At 43.0% G+C, this 13,045-nt stretch overlaps 1 protein-coding gene across 3 annotated transcripts in view; it reads left to right on the top strand.

Annotated features, from left to right (window-relative positions):
- Window positions 1-13,045, top strand: part of LOC133542187 (pleckstrin homology domain-containing family G member 1) — a 180,404-nt gene that overhangs the window by 137,895 nt on the left and 29,464 nt on the right. For all 3 annotated transcript variants that reach the window (XM_061886079.1, XM_061886080.1, XM_061886078.1), the window contains 2 exons: window positions 5,081-5,231; window positions 8,332-8,463. In XM_061886079.1, the coding sequence (XP_061742063.1) occupies window positions 5,081-5,231; window positions 8,332-8,463 (283 nt within the window). The remainder of the gene's footprint in view (window positions 1-5,080; window positions 5,232-8,331; window positions 8,464-13,045) is intronic.

The following is a 13,045-nucleotide window of genomic DNA, read 5'->3' as shown; positions in this document are numbered from 1 at the left end:
CTTGGTATCGGATTGATACCGAAATGTGTGTATCATCCAAAACTAATGTAAAGTATCCAAACAACAGAATAATAATTGATTATTACATTTTAACAGAAGTGTAAATGTAAAAAAAAAAACACGTTAAAAGAGAAAGTATGCAGATATAAACAGTAAATCAACACAAACCAGATTATTTTCTACTGCTTGACCTTAATCATTTTGAAAAAATGACAGAATGATAATTAGCTGCTGCATATGTCAGCAGACTAATGAGTAGCCTTTGTTTGCTTACTTACTACTAAAATAAAAGTGGTCTAGTATGTTTAAGGATGAAATTGCAATAAGAAACATATGTTTAATGTACTGTAAGATTTGTTTGTTAAAATGAAGCCAATAATGCCAGTTTTTGTGGTCCCCTATATTTAGAAAAGTATTGAAAAGTATCCAAATATATTTTGAGCATTGGTACCAGGACAACCCCAGTGGCAGGTTAGACAGAGTGGGGGTCCTTAGCCCCAAGACCACTCACATCCCCCAACTTCCTGGCTACGGTAACACACAGTAGCCTACACACTAGTGCCATCCAATGTCTTGAATGTGCAACTGCATGCAAAGTTTACTATATAATACTTGCAAATGAGACCCATAAGTGTAAGAAAACAAGATATAAGAACTGGACGGAACATTTTTCCATTCAGCTCAGTTAAATAAAACAATCAATCAATCAATCAATCAATGTTTATTTATATAGCCCCAAATCACAAATGTCTCAAAGGACTGCACAAATCATTACGACTACAACATCCTCGGAAGAACCCACAAAAGGGCAAGGAAAACTCACACCCAGTGGGCAGGGAGAATTCACATCCAGTGGGACGCCAGTGACAAATGCTGACTATGAGAAACCTTGGAGAGGACCTCAGATGTGGACAGCCCCCCCCCCTCTAGGGGACCGAAAGCAATGGATGTCGAGCAGGTCTAACATGATACTGTGAAAGTTCAATCCATAGTGGCTCCAACACAGCCGCGAGAGTTCAGTTCAAGCGGATCCAAGACAGCAGCGAGAGTCCTGTCCACAGGAAACCATCTCAAGCGGAGGCGGATCAGCAGCGTAGAGATGTCCCCAACCGATACAGGCGAGCGGTCCATCCTGGGTCCCGACGAGCGGTCCATCCTGGGTCTCGACTCTGGACAGCCAGTACTTCATCCATGGTCATCAGACCGGACCCCCTCCACAAGGGAGGGGGGGACATAGGAGAAAGAAAAGAAGCGGCAGATCAACTGGTCTAAAAAGGAGGTCTATTTAAAGGCTAGAGTATACAGATGAGTTTTAAGGTGAGACTTAAATGCTTCTACTAAGGTAGCATCTCGAACTGTTACCGGGAGGGCATTCCAGAGTACTGGAGCCCCAACGGAAAACGCTCTATGGCCCGCAGACTTTTTTTGGGCTCTAGGAATCACTAATAGGCCGGAGTCTTTTGAACGCAGATTTCTTGCCGGGACATATGGTACAATACAATCGGCAAGATAGGCTGGAGCTAGACCGTGTAGTATTTTATACGTAAGTAGTAAAACCTTAAAGTCACATCTTAAGTGCACAGGAAGCCAGTGCAGGTGAGCCAGTACAGGCGTAATGTGATCAAACTTTCTTGTTCTTGTCAAAAGTCTAGCAGCCGCATTTTGTACCAACTGTAATCTTTTAATGCTTGACATGGGGAGACCCGAAAATAATACGTTACAGTAATCGAGACAAGACGTAACAAACGCATGGATAATGATCTCGGCGTCTTTAGTGGACAAAATGGAGTGAATTTTAGCGATATTACGGAGATGAAAAAAGGCCGTTTTAGTGACGCTTTTAATGTGTGACTCAAAGGAGAGAGTTGGGTCGAAGATAATACCCAGATTTTTTACAGAGTCACCTTGTTTTATTATTTGGTTGTCAAATGTTAAAGTTGTATTATTAAATAGAGGTCGGTGTCTAGCAGGACCGATAATCAGCATTTCCGTTTTTTTGGCGTTGAGTTGCAAAAAGTTAGCGGACATCCATTGTTTAATTTCATTAAGACACGCTTCCAACTGACTACAGTCCGTCGTGTTGGACAATTAACAATTAACATTAAACAACACATTTAAAGACACACAAAAGCACCGTTAAGAATCCATTCCCACATATATACTGTATACAGGACTGACTCAGAAAATTAGAATATTGTGATAAAGTCCTTTATTTTCTGTAATGCAACTAAAAACATGAAAATGTCACACATTATGGATTCATTACACATCAACTGAAATATTGCTGATTATGGCATACAGCTTAAGAAAACTCAAAAATCCTATCTCCAAAAATTTGAATATTTCCTCAGACCAAGTGAAAAAAAAAGATTTATAACAGCAATGTTGTGATCCGATGGTCGGATCATCACCATATTGTTATTTTTGTTCCATTTTTATATCACTCTGCGGTTTGACATAGTTCCTGTTTTGTTCGTTTCCATGGTCACTCATTAGTTTCAGCTGCTACTCTCTTTTCCAGCACACCTGTATTTACTAATCACCACCTGTTTATAAGCCAGCCTTTTCTGTTCACTGATTGTCGGATCTTAGTATGTTCACACACATCTGTTTACGACTTGTCTCTCACTCTCGTTTTCGCTAGCTCTCACGCTAAGCTTTATTTTATTCCTAGCTTTCACGCTAGTTGTTTTGTGTTTCCTTTTGTGTGCCTTTGTGCTTCGGTTTGTTTGTCCTAGCTTTCCATGCTAGCGCTTTTATTTGCCTTTTCTATTTGTATCAGTGTTTTTGTTCAAAGCTCCTTTTGTTTAATAAATCGCTTAGTTCTTACCTTTTTGCTGTGTTCTTGCTGACGCATCCACGGAGGACCGAATCCGGCGTTACAATGCCACACGTAACAAGCAAAACAAAATCAAACATTTGAAAATGTCAATTAATGCACTCAGCACTTGGTTGGGAATCCTTTTGCACGGATTACTGCATCAATGCGGCATGGCATGGAGGCAATCGGCCTGTGGCATTGCTGAGGTGTTATGGATGCACAGGATGCTTCAAAAGCGGCCTTCAGCTCATTTGGATAATTGGGTCTGGTGTCTTTCAGCTTCTTCTTCGCAATAACCCACAAATTCTCTATGAGGTTCAGGTCAGGGGAGTTGGCAGGCCAATGGAGGACAGTAATGCCATGGTCAGTACACCAGTTACTGCTGGTTTTGGCACTGTGAGCTGGTGCCGGATCATGCTGGAAAATTAAACTATCATCTCCATTCGGGGTCGGCAATTCGCAGCTCAAGAACCGCATGGCTCTTTAGCGCCGTCCGGTAGCTCTCTGGAGCTTTTTCAAAAATGTATGAAAAATGGAAAAAGATGAGGGGGGAAAAAAACATATTTTTTTGTTTTAATATGATTTCTGAAGGAGGACAAACATGACACAAACCTCCCTAATTGTTATAAAGCACACTGTTTGTATTAAACATGCTTCACTGACTCGAGTATTTGGCCAGCGCCGTTTTGTCCTACTAATTTTGTCGGTCCTTGAACTCACCGTAGTTTGTTTACATCAGGGGTCACCAACCTTTTTGAAACCAAGAGCTACTTCTTGGGTACTGATTAATGCAAAAGGCTACCAGCTTGATACACACTTAAATAAATTGCCAGAAATAGCCAATTTCCTCAATTTACCTTTAACTCCATGTTATTATTAATCATTAATGATATTTATCTTTGTGGAAACACTGATCATCTTAATGATTTCTCACAATAAATATATATTTTTTGATGACATGTTTTAAATAGGTTAAAATCCAATCTGCACTTTGTTAGAATATATAACAAATTGGACCAAGCTATATTTCTAACAAAGACAAATCATTATTTCTTCTATATTTTCCAGAACAAAATTTTTTAAAGAAATTCAAAAGACTTTGAAATAAGATTTAAATGTGATTTTACAGATTTTCTAGATTTGCCAGAATATTTTTTTTGAATTTTAATCGTAATAAGTTTAAAGAAATATTTCACAAATATTCTTTGTCGAAAAAACAGAAGCTAAGATGAAGAATTAGATTCAAATGTATTTATTATTTTTTACAATAAAAAAAAAAATGTACTTGAACATTGATTTGAATTGTCAGGAAAGAAAAGGAAGGAATTTAAAAGGTAAAAAGGTAAATGTGTTTAAAAATCCTAAAATCATTTTTAAGGTCGTATTTTTTCTCTAAAATTGTCTTTCTGAAAGTTATGAGAAGCAAAGTAAAAAAATAAAGGAATTTATTTAAACAAGTGAAGACCAAATCTTTAAAATATTTTCTTGGATTTTCAAATTCCATTTGTGTTTTGTCCCTCTTAGAATCAAAAATGTCGAGCAAAGCGAAACCAGCTTGCTAGTAAATAAATACAATTTAAAAAATAGAGGCAGCTCACTGGTAAGTGCTGCTATTTGAGCTATTTTTAGAACAGGCCAGCTGGTCCTTACGGGCACCACGTTGGTGACCCCGGATTTAAATGTATAACGTTCTCCGACTTTCAAAGACGCGTTTTATGCCACTCCTTTTTCCGTCTCATTTTGTCCACCAAACTTTTAATGCTGTGCGTGAATGCACAAAGGTGTGTTTTTGTTGACGTTATTGACTTGTGTGGAGTGCTAATCAGACATATTTGGTCACTGCAAGCTAATCAATGCTAACATGCTATTTATGCTAGCTGTATGTACATTTGTAGTTATATTTGCATCCAGCCTTTCCCTCCACCCACATTTAATGCCAAACAAACACATACCAATCGACGGATTTAAGTTGCTCCAGTGGTCAAAAGATGCAATCGTTGCATCATTATGCCTCATTTGTAGATATATTTGAGCTCATTTAGTTTCCTTTAAGTCCTCTTTTCATGACACACTATATGTATGTAATATGGCTTTTAATTTTTTGCGGCTCCAGACAGATTTGTTTTTGTATTTTTGGTCCAATACGGCTCTTTCAACATTATTGGGTTGCCGACCCCAGGTATAGTTAGTGCAATCATGCTGCCGATACTGACACTGACACTGCCGATACTCTACAACGCCTGTGTTTTGACTCCGCAGGTCGGTGGCCGTGCTCACCGAGTGCATGAGGAACAAGGCGTTGGCCAAGTTTTTCCGCGAACGCCAGGAATCTCTGCGGCACTCCTTGCCTCTTGGTTCCTACCTGCTAAAGCCGGTGCAGAGGATCCTGAAGTACCATCTGCTGCTTCATGTACGTCCATCCCCGATGCTTCAAATGCATCAGAACTGTTTCCTCTTCTCTAGTGCTGGAGCCAAATGTTAAGGCATATGGCACTCGGTATGAATAGTCCCATGCTGCATGTGCTTTCAATAGGAGAGGAGGTAGCAATCTGCAAAATAAATGCACATACGGTCGTGGTCAAAAGTTTACATACACTTGTAAAGAACATAATGTCATGGCTGTCTTGCATTTACAAAAATTTCTACAACCCTTATTTTTTTTGTGATTGAGTGATTGGAGCACATACTTGTTGGTCACAAAAAAACATTCATGAAGTTTGTTTTTTTTGTGAATTTATTATGGGTCTACTGAAAATGTGACCAAATCTGCTGGGTCAAATAGTATACATACAGCAATGTTCATATTTGGTTACACATCCCTTGGCAAGTTTCACTGTAATCCGGCAATTTTGGTAGCAATCCACAAGATTTTGGTTGATTTCTTGACCATTCCTCTTGACAAAATTGGTGCAGTTCGGCTAAATTTGTTGTTTTTCTGACATGAACTTGTTTCTTCAGCATTGTCCAAAGTCAGGACTTTGGGAAAGCCATTCCATCCATCCATCCACCATCTTCCGCTTATCCGAGGTCGGGTCGCGGGGGCAACAGCCTAAGCAGGGAAACCCAGACTCCCCTCTCCCCAGCCACTTTGTCCAGCTCTTCCCGGGGGATCCCGAGACCTCCCCAGGCCAGCCGGGAGACATAGTCTTCCCAACATGTCCTGGGTCTTCCCCGTGGCCTCTTACCGGTTGGACGTGCCCTAAACACCTCCCTAGGGAGGCGTTCGGGTGGCATCCTGACCAGATGCCCGAACCACCTCATCTGGCTCCTCTCGATGTGAGTTCCTCCCGGATGGCAGAGCTTCTCACCCTATCTCTAAGGGAGAGCCCCGCCACCCGGCAGAGGAAACTCATTTTGGCCGCTTGTACCCGGGATCTTGTCCAATCGGTCATGACCCAAAGCTCATGACCATAGGTGAGGATGGGAACGTAGATCGACCGGTAAATTGAGAGCTTTGCCTTCCGGCTCAGCTCCTTCTTCACCACAACGGATCGGTACAACGTCCGCATTACTGAAGACGCCGCACCGATCCGCCTGTCGATCTCACGATCCACTCTTCCCTCACTCGTGAACAAGACTCCTAGGTACTTGAACTCCTCCACTTGGGGCAGGGTCTCCTCCCCAACCCGGAGATGGCATTCCACCCTTTTCCGGGCGAGAACCATGGAAAGCCATTCTAAAACCTAAATTCTAGCCTGATTTAGCCATTTCTTTACCACTCTTGGTGTGTGTTTGGGGTTATTGTCCTGTTGCGCCCAAGACCCAACCTCCGGGCTGATGATTTTAGGTTGCCCTGAAGAATTTAGACATTTGATTAGAAATTAGACAAACTTTAATGATCCACAAGGGAAATTGCTCCACACAGTAGCTAAGTGACAATGATGGAAAGTGTAAGGATGGAAAGAACAATGCAGGTATAAATAGACAAAATATAGCGATATAAAATATAACATATATATGTAATATTTACATAATATATGTACAGTATATTATATTGTGGAGAGACAGAGCCGACAGCAGGGTAGGACAAACGGCGGTCCTACTCAAGATGGCGGCCAGGGGGCGGAGTGTGCGGCAGCGTCGCTTGGAGCGACGCTGCGGCAATCCAAGTCAGGTGCGTAGATCACACACCTGCTCTCAATCCCTGAATCTTCTCCTGCAGCATAAAAGGGGAAAAGGAGGAGCGATCAGGGCGGATGGAGTAGGAGAGCCAGCAACGGAACCTGAAGACCGACGAGAGAGACTAAGATGCGGCCGACTGAAGGCGAGAGAGGAGCGAGCAGGATCGGAGGCGCTGAAAAGCGATCCGAGCAAAAGACGGAAGCTTTTTTGAAAGATAAAACAAAAGTCAAACCTGCTCAGGGATGTCCGTCCACAATGGTCCCTGCAACCCACCCGATGACGGCAGGAAGCCGTTCACAGTTGCTCGGATCGCTTTTCAGCGCCTCCGATCCTGCTCGCTCCTCTCTCGCCTTCAGTCCGCCGCGTCTTCGTCGCTCTCGGCCGTTCTCGGTCTTCAGGTTCTGTTGCTGGCTCTCCTACTCCATCCGCCCTGATCGCTCCTCCTTCTCCCCTTTTATGCTGCAGTAAAAGATGCAGGGATTGAGAGCAGGTGTGTGATCTGCGCACCTGACTTGGACTGCCGTAGCGTCGCTCCAAGCGCCTCCCGCCTCTCCGCTCCGCCGCACACGCCGCCCCCTGGCCGCCATCTTAGGTAGGAATGCCGTTTGTCCTACCCTGCTGTCGACTCGTCAGCTCTGGCTCTCCACAGCCATGACATTATGGTCTTATATTATTTCTATATTATATATACAATATATAACAATTACCGTGTACAATATCACAGTATATGTGACAGCTGCAGTATAAAATAGAGAGTTAATCCAGCAGAAAATAGAAAATAGACACCAAAAACAAAGAGAAGTAACTAACATAGAAGGTGTCAGGTAATAAACAGACAGATATCATCTATTGCTGGATGGAGTGCGGAATAAAAGAGTTCTTGAATCGAACACTGTGGGAACGAAGCGAAACAAATTTTGAGGCAATCTTCCTTTTTCATTATCCCATTTACTATCTGTAAAGAACCATTTCCATTGGAAGCAAAACAGGCCCAGGGCATAATACTACCACCACCATGCTTGACGGTAGGTGTGGTGTTCCTGGGATTAAAGGCCTCACTTTTTCTCCTCCAAACATATTGCTGGGTACCACCACCATGCTTGGCCGTAGGTGTGGTGTTCCTGGGATTAAAGGCCTGGCTTTACTGGGTATTGTGGCCAAACAGCTCAATTTTTGTTTCATCTGACCACAAAACGTTACTCCAGAAGGTCTTTTCTTTGTCCATGTGATGTCAGAAGTAACAAAAATTGAGTTGTGTAAAAAAAATATTGGAAACTCAAGACAGCCATGACATTATGGTCTTTACAAGTGAATACACGGCTGTACATACCCCTTTACTTCCCGTGGTGCAAGCGTCTGGCTGACTTGAGTGCTTTGTGTGTTTGCAGGAGATAGCCAACCATATGGAGAAGGACACCGAGACGTTTGAGGTTGTGCAGGAAGCCATAGACACCATGCAGAGAGTAGCCTGGCACATCAACGACATGAAGAGGAAGCACGAGCACGCTGTTAGGTTGCAGGTACGGCAAAGTGACAGTTCCACCAATTAAAACGGATCCAATCTTGCACGTTTTTGGCAATCCAACTCAGGTCTTTTTCAATGGGCCATTTTTATCGGTTCAACAGACTGATTTGAGCTCAGGGTAGGACTAAAAAAAAAGTACAGTAAGGCTCCACTTTTCAAAATAGCTTGACCTTACTGTTTTCGCCGGGCTAATGATGGCCTTGCACAAGGAGAACACATAAAATCTTGTTTCTGCTATCAGTCGGACGCCAAAATTGGTCAGCTGGACTCAGGAATGTGTGCAGTGTTTGTGGAAATACTTTGAAGGGTGGTTCGTCATTTTGCTTGTTATAGAAGAAAATGACAACCTTTAAAATCAGCACATTGTAATAGTCGTCCCTCGCTCGCCACATCGCGCTTTGAAATATCACTATGTTTGTGTTTTTTCATGTCTACCGTGCACTCATAAAAGTACAGAAAAAACACTTGCATAGCAGTAAAATGTTTTTTCATGCTCAAGCTATGAAAAATCATCCATCATTCCTATTTTTGCAGAAATTCATTTACAAAACTGCAAAACTGTGACGTTGGCACATTGTGTAAATGGTAAATAAAAACAGAATACGTGATTTGCAAGTCCTTTTCAACCTATATTCAATTGAATAGACTGCAAATACAAGATACTTAACATTCGAACTGGTAAGCCTTGTTATTTTTTTTGCAAATATTAGCTCATTTGGAATCGGTGGCAGAGGGGTTAGTGCGTCTGCCTCACAATACGAAGTTCCTGCAGTCCTGGGTTCAAATCCAGGCTCGGGATCTTTCTGTGTGGAGTTTGCATGTTCTCCCCGTGAATGCGTGGGTTCCCTCCGGGTACTCCGGCTTCCTCCCACTTCCAAAGACATGCACCTGGGGATAGGTTGATTGGCAACACTAAATTGGCCCTAGTGTGTGAATGTGAGTGTGAATGTTGTCTGTCTATCTGTGTTGGCCCTGCGATGAGGTGGCGACTTGTCCAGGGTGTACCCCGCCTTCCGCCCGATTGTAGCTGAGATAGGCGCCAGCGCCCCCTGCGACCCCGAAAGGGAATAAGCGGTAGAAAATGGGGGGATGGGGGGAATTTGATGCCTGCAACATGTTTCAAAAAAGCTGGCACAAGTGGCAAAAAAGACTGAGAAAGTTGAGGAATGCTCATCAAATACTTCCCACTGGTGAACAGGCTAATTGGGAACAGGTGGGCGCCATAATTGGGTATAAAAGTAGCTTCTATTAAATGCTCAGTCATTCACAAACAAGGATGGGGCGAGGGTCACCACTTTGTGAACAAATGCGTGAGCAAATTGTCCAACAGTTTAAGAACAACATTTCTCAACTAGCTGTTGCAAGGAATTTAGGAATATCACCAACGGTCCGCAATATCATCAAAACGTTCAGAGAATCCGTAGAAATCACTGCACATAAACAGTAAGGCCAAAAACCAACACTGAATGCCCGTGACCTTCGATCCCTCAAGCGGTACTGCATCAAAAAGCGACATCAGTGTGTAAAGGATATCACCTCAAGGGCTCATTAACACTTCAAAAAACCACTGTCAGTAACTACAATTGGTCGCTACTTCTGTAAGGGCAAGTTAAAACTCTACAATGCAAAGCTAAAGCCATTTATCAACAACACCCAGAAACGCCGCCGGCTTTGCTGAGACCGAGCTCATCTAAGATGGACTGATGCAAAGTAGAAAAGTGTATCGCATTATGAAGCCTTGTTGAACAACTTAAGCTGTACATCAAGCAAAAATGGGAAAGAATTCCATCTGAAAAGCTTCAAAAATTGGTCTCCTCAGTTCCCAAACGTTTACTAAGTGTTGTTAAAAGGAAAGGCCATGTAACACAGTGGTAAAAATGCCCCTGTCAACTTTTTTGCAATGTGTTGCTGCCCAAAACTTTTATGATAATGATTATTTACCCAAAAAAATAATACGTTTCTCAGTTGGAACATTACATATCTTGTCTTTGCAGTCTATTCAATTGAATTTAACTTGAAAACTTGGATTTGTAAATCATTGTATTCTGTTTTTATTTACGATTTACACAACGTGCCAACTTCACTGGTTTTGTGTTCTGTACTATGGACAGGCCTGGAACCAATTATCAGTGATAAATGAGGGTTTGTTGTATTACTCTTGGCAACCAGAAATGTGTCTCAGTGTGTGTATAAAAGACACAACCAGCCAAAATGCAGTTTAAGTCGATTATAAAGAAATATCAGGAATGAATGTGTTATTAATATTTTACAAGTTCTGTAAAGATTTGTATTTACCATACATGCCATCAATTTGTATCAATAACAGAACCCCAAAACTGACAGAGAGACGGCACGGGAAACACACTACTTGTATATACTGTATGAACTTGTGTTTTTAATTAAAATTGTCCCAAAGTTACCCTGTTATTGTGCAATACTAAGATATTCAAATACTACAGTTTACAGCGACTTATAATAGCTGGCTAGCAGCTAGCATGCTAATCACTAGATGTAAACTAGGACCGCTAATCGCTAGGTGACAATAAGCGTGTTTATCGCTGGTTAGCTATTAGCAGGCTAATAGATAGCTACCAGCTGGAACGCTAATTGCAGGTTGGCCTCTAGCGGGCTAATCGCCATCACTCGGTGTCAACTAGAGCGCTAATTGTTAGCTATCTAAAATGATAACATGAATTTAATAAAAATACAGTTTGTCGATGACGAACCCCAAGATGCAGAGATGGAGGCAGGCATGGAGTGAGAAAACATGGTTTTAATATAAAAACATTAGAACAAAACCAAACAAAGGGTTCAAACCAACAGCGGGCACGTGGGCGGATAACAAACAAAAGGCCCAGCGTGGAAGCTAACGGGTAGCAAACAGGAAAACAGAAGTTGTTACTTGTAGAGTGAAAACAAAACGGAAGCATGGAACAAAAGACAGTAAGCTACAAACAAACAAATATAGCTTACCGCTACGCTGCAATAAAACGACACGACACGATAGCAACGACAAGAGCGACATGTGGCAACGACAATAATCCAGCACTGACTGGAGGAACAAAGCAGGTAAAATAGGAGCGGGCTGATTGACCACAGGTGTGGCCAGGTGCCAATCAGCCGCAGCTGAGGGAAAACAGCACACAGGGAGACAAACAGGAAGCTGAACCAAAATAAGAGTGCTGACAGGAACTAAGGACAGGAAATACTAAACACACACAGAGGAAAAACTAAAACATAAACAAACTGTCAGTGGCAAGCCTGACAACAGTGGAAGCTTTTATGTTTTACAAACCAATCTTTTGGCAAGTTTTGTCCATTTTGCTAACGCAATATGAGTCACAAACACACAACAGACCACTGTAGAAAGAAGGAGGGATTATTCCGTACAATAGGCGCACCAAGTTATAGGGCGTACTGTCAGGTTTTGAGGGGAATAAAAGGACTTTTGCGCCTATGGTAAGTAGATTTGACCTATTAAAATGTTTATTATTGTAGCGATATGGTTTGTTGAAGTTAAGGATTCTTGTGATTTCTGATCGCTTATGATGGCACCCAAGAGTTTCCGCGTGTTGGCAGAGCATACAGGACAGGTTAGCTGTCAATGTTGTTGTTTTGGCTTGTTGTTGATAGTTGATCCATCACCCCCTTGTTAAAATACAGTACTGTATTGCACTTTACATTGTGTTCAAACTAGGGCACAAAACTTCAGAAAAATATGAACATTTGTCGAGGCCGGAGCCCATTATTCATCCATCCATCCATCCATCCTCTTCCGCTTAGCCGAGGTCGGGTCGCGGGGGCAACAGCCTAAGCAGGGAAACCCAGACTTCCATCTCCCCAGCCACTTCGTCTAGCTCTTCCTGGGGGATCCCGAGGCGTTCCCAGGCCAGCCGGGAGACATAGTCTTCCCAACGTGTCCTTGGTCTTCCCCGTGGCCTCCTACGTGCCCGAACCACCTCATCTGGCTCCTCTCGATGTGAAGGAACAGCGACTCTACTTTGAGTTCCTCCCGGATGGCAGAGCTTCTCACCCTATCTCTAAGGGAGAGCCCCGCCACACGGCGGAGGAAACTCATTTCGGCCGCTTGTACCCGTGATCTTATCCTTTCGGTCATGACCCACAGCTCATGACCATAGGTGAGGATGGGAACGTAGATCGACCGGTAAATTGAAAGCTTTGCCTTCCGGCTCAGCTCTTTCTTCACCACAACGGATCGGTACAACGTCCGCATTACTGAAGACGCCGCACCGATCCGCCTGTCGATCTCACGATCCACTCTTCCCCCGCTCGTGAAAAAGACTCCTAGGTACTTGAACTCCTCCACTTGGGGCAGGGTCTCCTCCCCAACCCGGAGATGGCATTCCACCCTTTTCCGGGCGAGAACCATGGACTCGGACTTGGAGGTGCTGATTATCATACCGGTCGCTTCACGCTCGGCTGCGAACCGATCCAGTGAGAGCTGAAGATCCTGGTCAGATGAAGCCATCAGGACCACATCATCTGCAAAAAGCAGAGACCTAATCCTGCGGTCACCAAACCGGAACACGCCTTGACTGCGCCTAGAAATTCTGTTC

This window comes from Nerophis ophidion, linkage group LG24, assembly GCF_033978795.1.
Source record: "Nerophis ophidion isolate RoL-2023_Sa linkage group LG24, RoL_Noph_v1.0, whole genome shotgun sequence".
NCBI classification, from domain to species: domain Eukaryota; kingdom Metazoa; phylum Chordata; class Actinopteri; order Syngnathiformes; family Syngnathidae; genus Nerophis; species Nerophis ophidion.
The sequence above is the reverse complement of the archived record's forward strand: the minus strand, read 5'-3'. Positions and strand labels throughout refer to the sequence as shown.